The following is an 18,376-nucleotide window of genomic DNA, read 5'->3' on the forward strand; positions in this document are numbered from 1 at the left end:
GCAGACGCTAATGCACGCATCCGAATCATATCGGATTTATTACCACATACGAGTGAGGCCTGAATCCGATCTGAGGATATCGGAATTCATGCGTTTTTTTACTTACAAGTTCACACGTCATATCCGATCTGTGCCACATGAGAGGAAAAAATCGGAATTGGGTCACTTGAACCATGCAGTGTAAATGGGGCCTGAGTAACTTCACTGACCTCCATGGAGTAAAGGTATCCTGGGTTTTCGTGCATCAGGTACGGCCACCAGAGGTTGACGTCTGTGACTTTGAGAATTCCTCTGCTGCCATTAGCCGAAGCCACACATTTGCCATCCTTTGCAGAGAGCGTCACTTTCACAGCAGGTTTAGAGCTGCCCAACACGGACACATTATAACTCACCAGCCCTAAATCACAGGACGCACATATGAACAGATTAACTGGACTAAATCAACAAACATTTTAAACAAATGCATCAGTCAAAGTCTATTCACATTTTTCACATGACGTCACACTCTTATAGGAACATTTAGGGTAAAACGTGGCTTACCTTCATTGAGCACCAATCATTTTTACCAGGTTTGTAATTGTACTAATGTAGAGAGACCGTGATATTAAAAGACCAAACTCAGTATACACCCTATTGATGATGCATACTATATACAGGCGAGCAGATTAACCCGGAATATCCATAGAAAACCATTAAAAAGAGTAGCGTTTTATAATGTCCCGCTGTTTTTAGTGACCTGCAGCAGGTGCTTTATACGGATCACAAGTGCCCCAAAAATACATTTTGTTCACATATTTTTGAGAGGCGATCAAAATATTTGTGGCTTGAAACTATGAATAGCCTCCTATGGCCCTTCCCACACAGAATACTGTAATACAATTAATCCCTAAAAGTCAGGAGGCCAAAACAGATATTAAACTTTGTTGGGCACTTTTTGATTCAAGCCTACAACCTATCCATTGTACATTAATGAAGACAAATAGCACCATAAAATAGACAAATAGCACCAATATTAGACATTAAAGTAATATAACTTGTGCAGCATTGCACTGTCTCTCCCTACAGGCTTTAAACTTGTCTTGACTCATTTCCAAAGATAGGGGTACTGATTAATAGAGGTTTTGGTATAATATGTTATGTTTCCAAGCTGATATTCACTTTGTAAACTGGTTCTCTTTAGGCGGAGATAGTTTTTTTACTTTTACATTTACATTTATGCATTTGGCAGACGCTTTTATCCAAAGCGACTTACATTGCATTCAAGTTACACATTTTAGTCAATTTTTCATGTTCTAGGTCTGTTGTCTCTTACACTCTAAAATAAATGTTCATTCTGTCATTCACTTCAGCAGCCATCCCATGAGTGTTGGCTTTCATTTGATACCATTTTTATGTATATAGTCCTTGTGGTTGTGAAGATATTAAACCTTTATCGTTGGCATGTCGAGTTGAGCAGGAAACTAAAAAACTGGCCTGAAATTGTTGACTGCTTGTACAAGTCACTAAAAAAATTCAGCTTGACAATCACCCTAATATCTTACCTATGGATGTCTTCTAACCGAAAAAAATAGGGTGACAGCTTGTACCAAAACATGTCCGCAAAAGTCTTAACGGACGACCTTTTCAGAATTGGCCCCCTGACTATAATACAGTGCTTGTTAAAACATTAAAATCACACTTATACGGAAAGTATATAATTTTTCAAGCACACTATATCATATACACTATAAAAATTATACATTTTTTGAAAGTGCTTCTGGGAAATGTTTTAATTCCCTTAACATAATAAACAGAGGGTAGATATGAGGAATCTACATTTATGTATTAAATATTTTGCAAAAAGTAGTCTATACCATTCATGTTCTACGGTGAAAGAATCAGGAGTCATATTTTTTTCCTGTCAGCCAGTTCTCTGCTTATCAACATTGTTATTCCACAAAGGGGTTGTGTGGGGTGTGAAATTATGTGTGTGAGCCAATTTCCAAAATAACAAAACTTGTTGGTGGAATGCTGACAGTTTCACTGGGAGTTTCGGTAGATCATAGTTACATTTGAGAAAAAAAAATTACTTCCACCCATTTTACAAAATAATAATACATTTTATTTATAAAGCACTCTACATTTTAAAGAAAATCTCAAAGTGCTACAAAGAGAGGAAAATAAATAAATTAAATAAAAATAACAATAATTAATTAATTTAAACAGGTACGTTTTTAGTCCAGTTTTAAAAATATCAGTCGTTTGTTTTTGTAGTTTGTCTAAGGCTGAAGGCACAGCATACCAGAAACTATCAGTGTTGCATAGATACATTTGAAGCCTCTTAAAGGTGCACTATGCAACTTTCCGTCCACTGGAGGGCGTCTATTCTAAACAAAGGCGTAGTTTGATGACGCAAAGTTTGAGTGCAGTATCTTAGGACATGTGGTCTTCACATCACAGCCGGTGGGAAATAGGACTCGGGCAGAAATCATGTTCATGGATGCGGTTATTAACGTTACTGTAGTGTGAAGCAGAGCAGGACCGAGTGTTGTGGAGCTGAGCATGGCCGCTGGAGCGATTGTTAAACAAACAATCGCTAATACCGGGACTTTTATTATGACGGGACGGGACAGTCACTGGGGATGTGCACTTCCGCTTTTTCCGGTCATGATTATAAGGTAAAGCAGCTCTCTTTATCATATTAGATACATTTAAGTGTGTTTAAAATGATGTTATGACGTTACTCTGTGCGTTCGCTCGGCGCTGCTGTGACATGTTCACACTGCTAAGAGTAAAACCGAGGGTAGCGCAGATATGACGCGATTGACAGGCGACTCGCTCAAACGCTATGCTGAAACGTCCCGGTCCTTAGTTAAAATAGCAATTTTCTCACAATTTACAAATAGTTGGAAACATCTGGGATATTGTAAGTACTCAACTGAACAAAATATATAACACTGGCCTAGTGATTTTTGGATATTTTACTGCAAAAATACTACATAGTGCACCTTTAAGTTTTAACAATGTGCTCATACTCTCAAATTCAATCACATTTAAACCACCTAGTTCGTCTATGATTTGATAATGTCAGATTTTCTAATATAATGGGTTTTGTGCCTCCAAATAAAGTCATACATATTTTGATTACTTGTTTTTATGATAGCTGAGGAGGCCGCTTACCGATATTATCCGCAAATGATGTCTCCACTGTGATGTCATCAATGTGCACCTTTGGCGTCGTGTACAGCAGGACCGACCGATGTATTCCAGCATAGTTGAAGAAATCAAAGTTAGTGTTCTGAACGAAGTAGCCAGCGGGGTATCTGTACGGAGAACAAATTGGTACAGAAATACAGTTTGTATATGTATCCATCTAGGACAAGAGATGATGTGCTTTGTGTTAATACTTGTGTGGTGAGGCGGTCAGGGTTTCCCAAACGCATCGTTCGCCAAATATGGTGGCAAGTTCCGTCGTTATCAAAATAGTTCAATTAGTCAGTGTTTCCCGAAACCATCAGCCATATCACCCTGTAGCCCAAGACTGGTTTCCCACTGAAGCTAAGCAGGGCTGAGCCTGGTCAGTACCTGGATGGGAGACCAACTGGGAAAACCAGGAGCTGCTGGTAGAGGTGTTAGTGAGGCCAGCAGGGGATGCTCACCCTGTGGTGTGTGGGTCCTAACGCCCCAGTATAGTGATGGGGACACTATACTGACAATGAGCACCGTCCTTCGGATGAGACGTTAAACCGAGGTCGTGACTCTCTGTGGTCATTAAAAATCCCATGGCACTTCTCGTAAAAAGAGTAGGGGTATAACCCCGGTGTCCTGGCCAAATTCCCTTGATTGGCCCTTACCAATCATGGCCTCCTAATAATCCCCATCCACTGAATTGGCTCTATCACCCTCTCTCCTGTCCACCTATCGCTGGTGTGTGTGAGCGCACTGGCGCTGCTGTACTGTGGCTGCCGTCACATCATCCAAGTGGATGCTGCACACTGGTGGTGTTTGAGGAGAGACCCCTGACATGAGTGTGAAGCGCTTTGGGTGTACAGTAGTACATATGAAAGCGCTATATAAATGCCTCATTCATTCATCATTCCAACAAACATTCGCAAACAGCATCGCAAACTTGTGTGGTTGCAAGACAGCTCTCGACCTGTGGTTAGAAGAGACTTTCTTGCTTGCATGACGTGGACAAAATAAATCCTTATCTTGAGCAAAATAAACAAGCTGACAATAAGTGCAATCCATATCTTTTATTTTGAATACATACAAATGTCATTTATATCTTTTAGTTTGTCAAGAGATTTAAAGCACCTTTTTTTTTGAAGTGCGCGCATGCGCGGACGTGCTCTAGTACCTAAGAACAAGCCTATGATTGAATCTGAAAATAAAGCAAAATAACTGAGAAAAATGAGAATTAGTCCTCAGGTGCCATGTCCATATTTTACAGCAAAAAAATGTTTTCACACAATAAAAAATTTAAAGCAGTTATTACTCCACCACCTGCCTGGCATAATTAACCAACGTGGTTGAATGACAGATTTGCGACATAACGGTTTCGGGAAATAGTCGTGACTAGCTAGTTGATTTCTTGTGAGAAAATGTGTGAGACTGAAACGCTATTACGCTGCGGATATAACCACATTACTAATCCATATGTTTTAAGCGCGGAGCTTGATTAAACACGGGGAGAGTGCCACGCACAAAAAATGCCTGGGAGAAGTGTGTAGCGAAGTTTTATTTGTGGTGCTACCTTTGGGAAGTTTGTGTCCCCTTTGTGCACCCCACAAAGCTTAGCCTGTTCTTTTCCCTGTTAGCCCAAGCTCCACCCACCCAATCTCAAGCCAACCGGGACTCTCTCCCTGCGTCCCAATTCGCATACTATCCACACTAAATAGTATTCGAAATAAGAATTAGTATGTCCCAAACCGTAGTTTGTTGAAAAGAGTATTCCAAAGATACCCGGATGGTTTACTATTTTCAGTCAGAATTCGAAGTGCAGATCGATGGGCACTCTAACGGCTGATATTGCCCACAACCATTGCGAGTTTGACGTGATTTCGATTAGAACTACAAACATGGATAAAAAAACGTTTTAAAAAACTACAAACATGACGGGTGTGCGAGTCCGACGTTTAAGTAGAGAGCTTTAGATTAAAGAGGTTTGAGTGATCAATTATCAGTATTTATAATATATTTACAGAAAAATATATTTATTCAATGTTATCCACATTGTATTTCACCTGCAGCAGCATTGTGAACTTTTGTAATGACAAGTTTGGCCATTAACTTTTATTAATAATAATAATAATACATTTTATTTGTAACACGCTTTTCTTAAAGGTCCCGTCCTTCGCTTGTTTTCGAAGATTTGATTATGTTTACAGTGTGCAATATAACATGAGTTCATGTTTCGCGTGTAAAAAAACACAGTATTTTTCACACAATTGACTTATCTGTACAGCGCTGTTTCCTCTGTCCTAAAAACGGCCTGATGATTTCCTTGTTCTATGAAGTCCCTCCTTCAGAAACACGTAATGAGTTCTGATTGGGCCAGCGCTTCCCGTGTTGTGATTGGACAGCAGCTTAGCGCACTTTGCCCGGAAAGGTCCCGCCTCTTACCATAAAGGGGCGATACAAGCGCTGAATGCGCGTTCTTCTCCACGCGGGAGGGCAACGAGACCACGCCCCCTATTTTGCGTGTTCTTGTGGGCGGAGCTTTAGTCACCAAACGGTTCCAGTGACGTCATTACAGCAGGAAGTGCAGGGCTGTAGTCCAAACCGGCCGCTCGCTGTAGGCTTTGAAAGGGAACTTCTGTTAAATAAAATATCTCGCTTGGCATTGAACTTTGAGCTTTATAATTTTACAGGTATTATTTATGCTCCAACAGCAACAATACACACTAACTAAAGTTTGAAAGATGGAATCGCAAAGAACGGGACCTTTAAAACTCAAAGCGCTACAACATTATACAATAAACAATAATAACAATAAAATACAGTAAAGCAGCTCTAAAAATGTGTGTCTTTAAAGACTTCTTAAAACAGTCTAATGTTGTAGAGTCTCTAATTTCAGGTGGTAGACATGGAGACGTGGAGCTGAAACCGAGAATGCTCGACCACCCTTGGAAATTAGATCATGTCTGGGCTGCTGGAGGATGCAAGATCTGGAAGAGCGCAAAGAGTGCGCAGGAGTATGAGCGGTGACCAAACTACAAAGATAAACAGAGGCCGAATGGCTTTATAAGTTAAAACCAAGGTTTTGAATTTGATACGCGCTTGTATCGGCAGCCAATGCAAATCAAAGAGTACAGGAGAAATATGTTGACGAGTATTTGTGTGTGTCAATAACCGGGCGGCTGAATTTTGTATCTATTGTAATTGTTTGATGGACCGATTTGGAAGACCTAAATAGAGCGCATTGCAGTACTCAAATCTCTATGTAATGAAGGCGTGAATAAGCCTTTCTGCATCTGGCCGCGATAGAAATGGTCGTAATCTAGCGATATTTCTAAGATGGAAAAATGCAGTCTTTGAGATATTTTTAATATGGGCGTCGAACATAAATTCAGTGTCAAAAACAACTCCCAGATTGTGCACTTGAGAAGACAACAAAGTCATTGACAGTAATCAGTTCTGTGTTAGCCTGGTTGAGCTTAAGAAAGTTTGCGTGCATCCCGGTTTTTATCTCATCCGAGCAGCTGCTAAGGGCTGTGACCGCAAGGTTTGGGTTAGGGTTGGGCATCGAGAACCAGGTTCTAACTTGGAACCATTTAAAAAATAACGATTCCATCGGAATCGTTTAGAAAATGTATTTTCGGTTCCGATCTTCGGTTCCAAGCGCGCAAGTTTTGGTTTCCATGGCCACCTGATTTCCGGTGCTTGCGCGCACGCTTGTTCTTTTAGTCATGGAAGCCCGGTAAGCGGCTCTGAAGTGTGGATTTATTTCACCATTAAAAGCCTGGGTCGGCACAGTGCAACTAGTGTTGTCAAAAATATAGATACTGAAATATCTGAAAAGATACGATAGCCTGCTCAGCCTACACAATCGATCCCAGCTGCTCTCCTCTCCTCTCCTCTCCTCTCTGACCGACAGCGAGTTGACGGCGCGCAGCCGCATAGTCTTACTCAGCCGGTTAACTTAACCCTCTGAACACGACGGACGCTCGTTCTGCTGGACTTTTCCTTACGACAGCGTGTTAGTGTTAGTGTGTGATCGGTCTGAATTTTGCGCGGGATTGCACATAATTCTACGAATCCCCGCAGATTTCAAGCTCACATCTGAAGCGCACACACACACATAGCCTACCGTAATAAAGTGGCCCCTGACATACAAGTGCAAATATTTGCTTCTTTTTCCAGCTTATTATTGGTCAAATACACTCAAACAAATTCTCAGTGCACATTTTTAAGAGTATGTAAACACAGTCTTAAACAATTCAGGAAGAAATGAAGAAAGAGTAACAGGAACAGTGTTCAGGATCAATGAGTGCGGCAGTTCTTAAAGGGACAGCAGTCATTTGTTATTCAAAGTCAAACTACAAAAAGACAAACGATCACACTGCTCTTGACTGATCAACTTGTGTAACTTTAATGGTTTTATATGAAACGATTTCATTTTTTGCAAAAAACATTATCCAATGTTATTTTAAATTTATTTAGCCACTTTGCGTTTTTTTATTCAGTTTCTTACCTGAATGTTAGACCTACCTGAAAAATAAAGCAGTCTATTTCATTTATATCTTTTATTCTATTGTATTTATTTGTGCTATTTTTTGTAATATGTATCTTTGTTTATTCAATTTACCATTCGAAATCAAGCTTACTTGTGCTGTGTGTAAACTATTGCAACACAATTCCTCCGTTGTAAAAAATACATTGAGTTAACAAATATTTGTGAGATAATTTTAATAGTAATTGATCAATGTTTATATAGGAGAAAAAGCTTAAACGCTTTATCATATAAAGTGATCTCTTCAGAAGAAATTTTTGATTGCCTAGACTTTCAAAAGACAGACAAAAAAAAAAAAAAAATTATATAAAAAATATCTAATTGACAGTATATGCAGCGTTTTTCCCCCGTTGTATTGAAAATAGCATTGAATATCGATGTGACATGTTTTGACTCCACCCCTCAAAGAATCGGAATCGAGAATCGAAAAGAACCGGAATCGAAAGTAAGAATCGGAATCGAGAATCGAAAAGAACCGGAATCGAAAGTAAGAATCGGAATCGGAATCAGAATCGTTCAAATCAAAACGATGCCCAACCCTAGTTAGGGTGCATGCTGATGTAAATCTGCGTGTCGTCAGCATAGAAATGAAATCCTAACCCAAACTTACGAATTATATTACCCATAGGCAACATATAGATGTTAAATAAGATGGGACCAAGCACAGACCCTTGTTGGACACCCTGCTGAACTAATGTTGGTAAAGATTTGTCATCGCTAAACTAGTGAATGAACTTGCGCTCCCTGGGCGGTTCAGCGCAAAAAAGGAGGCGTGTTCCGGCGCAAACAATCCCTGGTGCTATTTTGCTGTTCCATTAAACAATTGCGCCACTGACCAGAAAAAACCTAGTCTAAAGTCAGTGGTGCGTCGCGCGTTGTTCATTATGCTATTTTAAGGGCGCATGCTTGACCATAATGTATAGCGTGCACAACGCGCATACACTTTGCTCATGTAATCTACACAGATGCAACGGTTATTTTTGCAAATCATAAATTGTTACACAATCATTGTGGTGTGCCACGAAGATGTGAAAAAATAGGCATAAATCTAGCTTACAAATTATTCAGGCTAATTGTAGTAATTAAGGATCAGACCTGTTTGCCCAAAAGTGGCAAGACATATATGTATATAAGGACATCTGACAAATTGGTTTGTCGGTAAAGAACCAGAAAAAAAAAAAAAAAAAAAATCGACTGAAAAACTGTTTAACCGACGCTATTTCGGGCGGGTTTCTCCCATCCCCATACAACACAACTTCTCTGTCTTTCACTGCTCTTATAAGAACATCAGTCTCGTCGGCTGTGAACCGCTCCTGGCGTGCGCCTGGTAAATACGCCATAATAATAGCGATCCATAATGGAACTTGCGCAGCTGCTTTTAAAGGGAATGGTGGATGACGCTCTGATTGGTTTATTCATGTTACGCCCAAACCACACCTATGAATAATGAAGCTACTTCAGACCAACCCATTTTAGATTTGCGCCGGGCGCAAGAGCCATTTATCCCGCCGGGAAAATAGCAACAGCGCCGAGACCCGCCCACAAAGTTACTTGCGCTTCACGCTTTGACACTTGCGTTTCAGATCGTTAAAATAGGGCCCAAGATGTAAATAATTCTAATACAGTACCAGAGATTTCTAGCTATACAGACAATCTTTCAAGAAGGACATCATGGGATATTGTATCAAATGCAGCACTGATGTCTAATAATACTAAGATACTACAAGCACCCATATCAGCAGAGATAAGAAGATCATTTGTGACCCGGACGAGAGCAGTCTCAGTACTATGGCCTGATCTAAATCCTGACTGAAATGGTTCTAGGAGATTGTTGATGGACAGGTATTGCTGTAGCTGGCCAGCTTCAACTCGTTCCAAGACCTTAGCTAAAAACGGTAGATGGGCAATAGGCCTATAGTTAGACAAGTCATCCACATCGCAACCAGTCTTTTTAGGGACTGGTGTGATGGCAGCTAACTTAAGGGCAGAAGGAACCTGACCAGTTAATAAAGAGTGATTAATAATACCAGTGATATTAATCTTAATTTTAAAAGCATCATTATATTAAAACTGCACACACATGAGGAGAGTCTCTGCAATAAAGATCCACAAATGGCAGATCAGTGTGCGGCTACATTTCTCTCCGATATGGTAGGAAATCAAACTGAATGTGGAGGATTTAAACTATGACGAATCTGACGATGATTGAGAGTGCAGTTTAATTGTTTTTCTCCTGTGTGTGCATAACTGACTATGTCAGTGCCTTTGTTTTGATGTTTAAAGATTATCCTGTATTACTTAAAGCTTAAGAGACACAAACAAGTTCTTTGAAAAACATCTTTGACCTTTGATACATGTCTAGACTTCATGCTCTGTTGAGTATGGTGTCATCAATAATATACGTACATTTGCATAAAGCATGCATATTTGTCCATACCAATGTTAATTAGAGTATTAAAAACGTATACATTTACAACTGATAAAAATGTGCGATTAAGTTGCGATTAATCGCAAGTTAACTCATGACAACCATGCGATTAAATATGAATATATTTCTTACACAAACGCATCAATTCACTTCTAATGGCCTTTAATGACCTCCTAGAGCTGTGTGGAGCAAGTTATTTGACGGACAGATTCATTTTTATAGGCTTCAAAAACAGGGCTACAATCCTTGCCAATTATAAAGCTTGGAAGGGCCAGGACTTTTTTAATATAACTCTAACTGTATTTGTCTTAAAGAAGAAAGTCATATATACCTAGGATGACTTGAGGGGGAGTAAATCATGGGCTAATTTTCATTTTTGGGTGAACTAACCCTTTAAGTGTGATTTTTAGTGCCCAAATCCTTCTTTTTGAACGCTTATGGACAGCAGTTGTAACTTACCTTGTGCGATCGCTCATGTACTGGATGGTTCCTGGTGGAAGCGTGTCTAGGGATAAAGTGTTGTTCACTGCGATGGTGATTCGACATGCACTTCCGGTGCTCTGACGCAGGACACCGCTGATGTCCGCCTCAAAGGGTAGATGACCGCCCGCGTGTTCAGTCATCTTGACCCCATTCACCCACTGCAACATGGGAACATAACAGATCCGTGAGTCAGTCAGTCCTGAGACTGTGACTAACCAAATGAGTCAAAAGCCAGCAAAGGAATGACCTGCCGATCTCAATTCGTGCTGCAGAGTCTGTAGCCATTTTTAAAAAAACATCTTAAGACACATCTCTTCCAATTGCACCTGACCAATAAAGAATAGCACTTAACTATCCATTAATTTTTGTTTGTTTGTCCAAAAAACAAAAACAAAAAAAACTGTGTACTGTGCTAATTAACTGAGACTTCTTACAGCTCTTACAGGTTGTTGGCCTTGTTTGTTTCGTTGCTTCTATTGCTCTCCCCTTTTTTGTAAGTCGCTTTGGATAAAAGCGTCTGCAAAATGATTAAATGTAAATGTAAAATGCCCTGATGGTAATTGACCTATCGGTAAGCCCCTCCCCTAGAACGCAGATGAGCAAATAGCAGTTGAGCATCAGTTGCACGGGCACCAGAACTCGGACATCTTTAGGTTTCAGCGCCATAGAGAAACATTTGAAATCCTGATGCTCTCATCGGTTTGATGATGTTTATGCTATAAAAATGTTATGTTCCTGGGGTACTGTAACACTAATTCCAGGTATCAGGATTTTTTTTGGTTGTCATACTTGGTTGTTGCGATTAAAGTTAAATGATGGTCTACATTTCAGTACATCTCTCCATATTAAGATGGTTACATATAAATTAATCTAACCTAACCCTGTGGTACATGAACAGTGTTGATCCTGGATGTTAGCTAATGTTATTGTGGCAAGCAGCGGGGCGAGGGACCGCGAGAGCGGGCCGGCTGCGCGACACACCGGTCTCGTCTCGCGGCCGATTGACGGGAGCATAAAAGGAGGAGCGAAGGCAGCAGAAGACAAGAGAGGACCAGGCCTGGATTTATGTTATGTTTACATTTTGTGTTGTGTGTGCGGGCAGTCATCCGTGAGGGGCTGCCCGCGTTTGATTATGTGTGTGTATGTGTGTGTACGGTTTTACTTTCGTTTTGTTTATTTATTTTGAATTAAAGTTTGTTGAACGTTCGCTGATTCCCGCCTCCTTCCTTCCCAGCTAAGAACCCCGTTATCTGCATTTGTAATGAGGCTTCTCCTCATATTCTTCTTTATCATTTAGTTTGTTTTTGTAAACATTTTTGATATTTCTGTGTTTAAATATGTTTAAGGTCTACATTATCTGTCTTACTATAGTTGAGGGACTCTTATTTTGATGGGTATTATAGTTCACGGGTAGTGAAAGGGAGAGCTTTCATGAATGAATGAGACATGAATGAATGAGACTTTAATGCGTACGCTTTGTTTGTTCAGCTCTTAAAATGATTTTTTTTGGAGTGAGAAATGATGTTATAAACTTTATAAACCATCAGTAAAGTTTGGTCATCATTCAGACGAGGGTATATTCTACATTTTGTGTCCAAAAACATCTTGGGATGAGGTATTCACACTGACAGCTGTCGTTGTAAGACATAGCAAATCTGTTTGTTTGTCCGAGTTAGCAACATTAACTAAGGGGGGTGGGGCTTACCGATAGGTCAATTTTTTTCTCATGTGGACGTCCATAAAAATAAATTTGTATGTCACCTCATTGATAAAACTTGTGCATTTGGATGGTGATTGTTTCCCGGAGGAGAAGCGAGTTTAGTTTAGTAAAAATGTCCTATGCTTAGAAAAATAAGAATAAAATCATATTCAATTTAATAATAGAAAAGTATTAATTATTTATGTTTAAAAAAAGGAAGATGTCATTTTAAAAATGTGGAAATGAGCGGAAATAAGTTAATACAATGCTGCAAATATTTAACATTAATTACTGCTGTAATAACGGCCCATTTCAAATGTTTTTCTTTCTCTTTTGAGCAGTGATGAAAGGTTATTCTTTTAAATACTTTCCAGCATTTCAGTAATAAAAGTTTAGGCTAGATCTTTAAAATGCATCCAAATATAGCGAAGTGCAATGATACGGTGCTCTGCAGGGGTCAAAAAGGATATGAACAGTTAATTTTGAAGCAATCTCTTCTTGAAAACTCAGAGATGTGGATTTGGACGGCAATTAAATCACCACACGACCTTGGCGTTTGTCTAAAAACAGTCTGTCATACGGCCTGGGATTTTTAAGCAGGTGGTGGGAGAGAAAAAACGGACGGCAATAAAATCACAGACTAGCCCCTGTAAATGATGAAAATACCTTATGGCCCCACAAGAAACAACTACCGTCCAAATAGGGCTATAGACAATGTGACACTTGCACCAGATTACAAAATGAGACAAATGAGATATTAATCTGGAAAGTGTATGCATCATAAATTACAGAGAAACAAATCTCTAATGGGCTTCACATGTACTTACAAGCACAGAATAATAGTGTGCACTTCCAACTCGGAGCACGATCCGTGTTGCCTGGTCCTGGATCCAGCGCGCGGGCACCCACATCTCCCTCTCATACCACACCCAGCCAATGAAATCCCTGATTTTGGCATCTTGTGTGATGTCATTGTAGCTGGACGGCACCGGCATGTCAATCACTGGACCCGTCTGAAATAAAAACACAATCAAAGATATTAACACTTAGAATGCAAAATATGCATGATTTCATGCTTCATATGCAATATTTAGCTGACTACATTTAATACTTGGACAAAAGCCTCTAATAAAATGAAGTTCAAACCATTTGGTACCCTTGTTAACTAATAAACTTTAATAAATATTAATTATTACTTTTATTTTTATAAAGCTAGATTAAACTAACTAAATTACTAATAATTAAATAATTTTGTTAATATATAAAATAAAATAAAAAAGATTTAATAAATGAATTATAACCAATTTTAGTAACTAAATAATACTGTATATTATATATTAATTAGAAAACAAAATTAATAGATGAAACATAATAGAAACTAAATAATTTCTAAATAATATTTTACACTTTTTTAATAAAAATTAAAACAATGACATTAAATGAATAATGCACAATTTGTATTTGAAGAAAAAAAGATTACAATTATGAATCATTTAAGTAAATAAATAAAAAATATGACACACAACCCTAAAATTTCAGTACTATAGTGAGTTAATATATAACAGTTATAACATAGCAGAAAATAACATTACAAATAACATTTTATACATATTTGTTTTGGGGCTTTCTTTAAACATAAACATTTTAGGATTTTTGAATTGAAACCCCTGCATCTCCGTATCATTTTTTTATGTACTGATAGTACAGTGGGGTCCAGAGATTTAGTTTTATTTAAAACGATGTTATATAATGTAAAATTAAAACTAAAACATTTATAATAAAATTATTAATGCACAATTTTCAATTGTGAAGCTATTTAAAACATCTCAAATTCGACTTTTCACTCAGATTATTGTGTTAAAAATATAATTTGTACTAAATTGCAAATTATAAGCCGTTTCTCTAAACTTTCAGCTGTGCTGCGTCAGATCTCACGTGACCTCCGCGAGCGGACTCTTGTACCACTCCTGCACAAAGCCGCGGTTCCGGTCCGGAGAAAGATCCGCTCGGAACCTCCACAGGCCGCTCACATCTTTCACTTCTCTGGTGGGAGAGTCTGCGGGAAAGAGCGACTGACACACGCTGCAGAAAGCGGCCAGTAACACATATTTCACCGCAAGAACATCTCCCGTTGAGCCCATCATCACGCACTGGCCAACGGTCTGTTTACACCGTTCACTCCACTTCCGCAGCGCGCGCGACGTCATCGTACGTCACACGCTTCCTCGACTGCAATAAACTTTTTTTTATTTTATTTTTTTATTAGAATAACATTACAATACTTCACAAAACACAATTTACAAAATCTCTCGTTGGTAGAATAAAGTGCAGAACAATTAAGACAATTAAAAAAAAGTTTAATTTTTTTAAACGTAATATTTGATATTGCTTTAACATGCGTTTTTTTGTTTACACTATTTGTCTTATATTTATATGATTTTACTATACGTATATGAAATAGAGTGATGACGCGTTTAACAGTCAACATCATAAATCCAGCTGTTATATGTTTGTATTACCTTGATCAAATTTCAAGAAACTAGTTACCAGCGACGGCACGCTCCTCTACTGCAGTAAAACATTTGATCAAAAAAAAAAAAAAAAAACTTAATATTTTATATTACTATAACATGCATTTTTTGTTTGTCTTCTTTTAGATGATTTTACTATAGGCTATGACACACTGATGGCACGTTTTTTTCTTTTTCTTTTTTTCTTTTAGCGGTCATTTACATCGTAAATCCTGCAAAGGCTTATGTAGCGAGTACAGGACCTCTGCATCTGCTATTAGTTAAAATGTATATTTTCCTTTATAAAAAAAGTATGTTCACTAAACTATACTTTGTAGGCCTATTATCTTACCTTTGTATCAAATTTCAAGAAACTACAGCGGCTGTGGGTGACGGTAAAGTTGATATCTTTCTTTTGACTGCCGTTATCAATCTCTCTTTGTTTTCCTCTTTTTGAAAGTTGTGAAAACACTATTGTGGAGCTTTTCTTTTCTTATTTGAGCAAATGGAAATACCAAAAAAAAACAGTTTACCCAACTATGACGACTTCTACTACTGTGAAACTTTTCCAGGGGCCTGTTTAATAGAATAATAAAAATATTTATTATAATGAATGACTAAAATATAAAACACAAAGGTGCAGGTGTCATGTTTACCACAAGGGGGAGACATCATATTACTTATAGACTAGATTTGCTTATTAAGCGACGCTTAATTTGCAGTCTGTTTGCTAACTTTGACACTGCCAAAGCATTTAGGCTATATTATTTGCATACCTGCACGCAGAATGAGGATTCCTAATGGATTCAATGGCTACAGAAAATTATGCACATAATGAAACTAACAATTCTGACTTACGGTAATTGTCTCACAGGTGAGCTCATGGACGCAGAAATCATCCTTAAAAGATCACCTTACACCTGCCTCATACTGTATAGTGTGGCAAACTCCCGTTAAAAATGTCAAATTTCAAAGTAATTCGATTAGGAATATTGTTTACATTATTCTTAACCTATTAAAAGCTGATTTGGTGTTTTGCGCTTTTGTTGTAGTCGCCATCTAGTGCCCCCATCAGCTCTGTAGGAACTCTGTGATGTTACCTCAGGTGTACAGGTGAAGATATCTCTAAAATGCCAGCCAGAGTTTGAGGTAAGTTTATTTTAAATTTGTTCGGGTGAACGCAACATGGCGGCGGCCATAAGTGGGCGACCCGCAATTATAGGCCTAGTTCTACGCTAACGTATAGGGAACAGTGTGCAAATCAACGTGCAAAGGAATAATGCACAGTACATTTTATTTCATGGGAGACTGTGAAAAGTGTATTATAACCTACAGTTCAGTTCAGGGGTGTTTTTCTGAAGAAGCAAATAAGGCAGTGTCAAAATTGGACGATAGCCTAATTGAAGGTAGGCATATAAATATTAGGAAATATGAAATCAAATAATGTCTAAAAGTACGTATTTTTCTTTTTTTAGGCGCTTTGCTTTCTGTTTTCATTGAACTACTCAAGTGTGTTGTGAGTAGCTTTTTGATGGCCACTGTAGTAGGCCTTAGTGTTTTGAAGCAGAGTAAAAATATTTAAAAATGCAGTTTGGCAAGTTTATTTATATAGCACATTTTAATACAAAATGGTAGTTCAAAGTGCTTAAAAAACAGATGCAAAATAAAAAGTAAGTAATACAACTTTTTAAAAATGTATTCAAATTAATTAAAGGTGCAATATGTACGATTTTTGGATTTAAATATCCGAAACACATGAACAGTTTTATATATTTTCTTGACTTGTGTACTTGCATTATCTCAGATGTTTCCAAGAATGTTTAAATCCAGAAAAATAAGCAATTTTTACCAGGACACGGACCGCGTCAGACTATTTTTTATTCCAAATGTGATCAACTTTAAAGTATGATTCATTTCCTAAGTTTAGAGCTAATTTATTTTACTGGAAAAAAATCTTTCAGTTAAATTCTTCCAGTTTCTGTAGGCACCTGCTGAACCAGATGCTGTATATGAGTGAGAGTAGAGCGCCCTCTGTGGTGATGTCAGAGGAATGGCAGCGTCTCCCTCAGGCACGACACACAATCACTTCAGTGAGGTCACATCTTCTGAAATATTCTGAGTAAACAATTAAAATCATAGACAAGTACAACTTTAATTTCCTGTCTGAGTCTTTTCCCAGATGTGCTCTTGTAAAAACAGCCGATGGTTCTCTGGAGTCTTTCTCATTGTCAGGGGTCAATTTCCAACATTTTTGCCCAGTGATGCTACACATACCATAACACATTATATGATAGTCATGACAAACACTCCACCCTGGTGTTTGGTTTTATTTGTGACGATGAATGGATGGATGACAATCTGATAGATTGAATGATGGAGAATGGATGGATGGATGGATGAATGGACGGACAGAACAATAGATAGATAGATAGATAGATAGATAGATAGATAGATAGATAGATAGATAGATAGATAGATAGATAGATAGATAGATAGATAGATAGATAGATGGAAAGATGGAAGGAAGGATGGATGGATGGATGGATGGATGGACAGAACAATAGATAGATAGATAGATAGATAGATAGATAGATAGATACATAGATAGATAGATAGATAGATAGATAGATAGATAGATAGATAGATAGATAGATAGATAGATAGATAGATAGATACATAGATAGATGGATGGATGGATGGATGGATGGATGGATGGATGGACGGACAGAACGATGGATGGATGGATGGATGGATGGATGGATGGATGGATGGATGGATGGATGGACGGACGGATGGACGGATGGATGGATGGACGGACGGATGGATAGATAGATAGATAGATAGATAGATGGATGGATGGATGGATGGATGGATGGATGGATAGATCTTCTTTATCAAACAAACACAATGATTTATTTCTCATCCACCCGCGATTGAATGGAATATTATTTTTGTATTGCTTGGCCCGCCTGATCTGGGGATATAAGCACAAACAGCGCGTACACACACACACACACACACACACACACGTGCGTGCGCCCTTCAAGTCAAGTCAAGAAAGTGAACAGCGCAGATCAAGAAAGGAATGTTATTTCACTATTTAAGATTCACCGGCCTGCCGACGGGCTTACGTTTTGGTAGCCCGTCTGGAAAACACAGCCCCGGGACATTGGGCTTTGCGAGCCCTGGCCCATAATAACATTACATGTTTGAGCTGCACGAGTCAGTGGGCGGGGCTACAGAACCAGGCATACACATTTATCTGTAGAGGGGGAGTTTCTCTCTTCTAATACGTCATTGATTTGAGAGCCTCGTTTTCTGGGCCTGGTGTCTATAAAAGCTTTTCTTTGACTAACAAGGAAGTTTTCAGCTCTGAAACTTACAGGATATTCTTTTATTACCATGACCTTTTATCAAAGGCTCAAGGGAAAGTTGATTTCTCAATTCATCACCCCTTTAAGACTGAGACCGTCTCTGAGAGCTGAAAACACTCACTCTTCAGTCTTCAGTCTGGTCTGCGGGGAGAAATTACTTGGGCTTTT

General features: G+C 38.5%; 1 protein-coding gene and 1 long non-coding RNA gene across 3 annotated transcripts in view; one reads left to right on the forward strand and one right to left on the reverse strand.

Annotated features, from left to right (window-relative positions):
* Nucleotides 1-14,508, reverse strand: part of gusb (glucuronidase, beta) — a 39,236-nt gene extending 24,728 nt beyond the window's left edge. For both annotated transcript variants that reach the window (XM_067439690.1, XM_067439689.1), the window contains exons 1-5: nucleotides 14,265-14,508; nucleotides 13,152-13,337; nucleotides 10,602-10,783; nucleotides 3,160-3,302; nucleotides 210-397 (exon numbers count right to left, since the gene is read on the reverse strand). In XM_067439690.1, coding sequence (XP_067295791.1) covers nucleotides 210-397; nucleotides 3,160-3,302; nucleotides 10,602-10,783; nucleotides 13,152-13,337; nucleotides 14,265-14,468 — 903 coding nt within the window. In that variant the 5' untranslated portion in view covers nucleotides 14,469-14,508. The remainder of the gene's footprint in view (nucleotides 1-209; nucleotides 398-3,159; nucleotides 3,303-10,601; nucleotides 10,784-13,151; nucleotides 13,338-14,264) is intronic.
* Nucleotides 14,509-15,572: 1,064 nt separating this feature from the next.
* On the forward strand, nucleotides 15,573-16,932 carry LOC137072133 (uncharacterized). The gene is made up of 3 exons (XR_010904629.1): nucleotides 15,573-15,708; nucleotides 15,887-15,983; nucleotides 16,810-16,932. It is a non-coding gene; the product is annotated as an uncharacterized lncRNA (long non-coding RNA).
* Nucleotides 16,933-18,376: the final 1,444 nt, after the last annotated feature.

The sequence above is a fragment of the Pseudorasbora parva genome, chromosome 3 (assembly GCF_024679245.1).
Source record: "Pseudorasbora parva isolate DD20220531a chromosome 3, ASM2467924v1, whole genome shotgun sequence".
Classification (NCBI taxonomy): domain Eukaryota; kingdom Metazoa; phylum Chordata; class Actinopteri; order Cypriniformes; family Gobionidae; genus Pseudorasbora; species Pseudorasbora parva.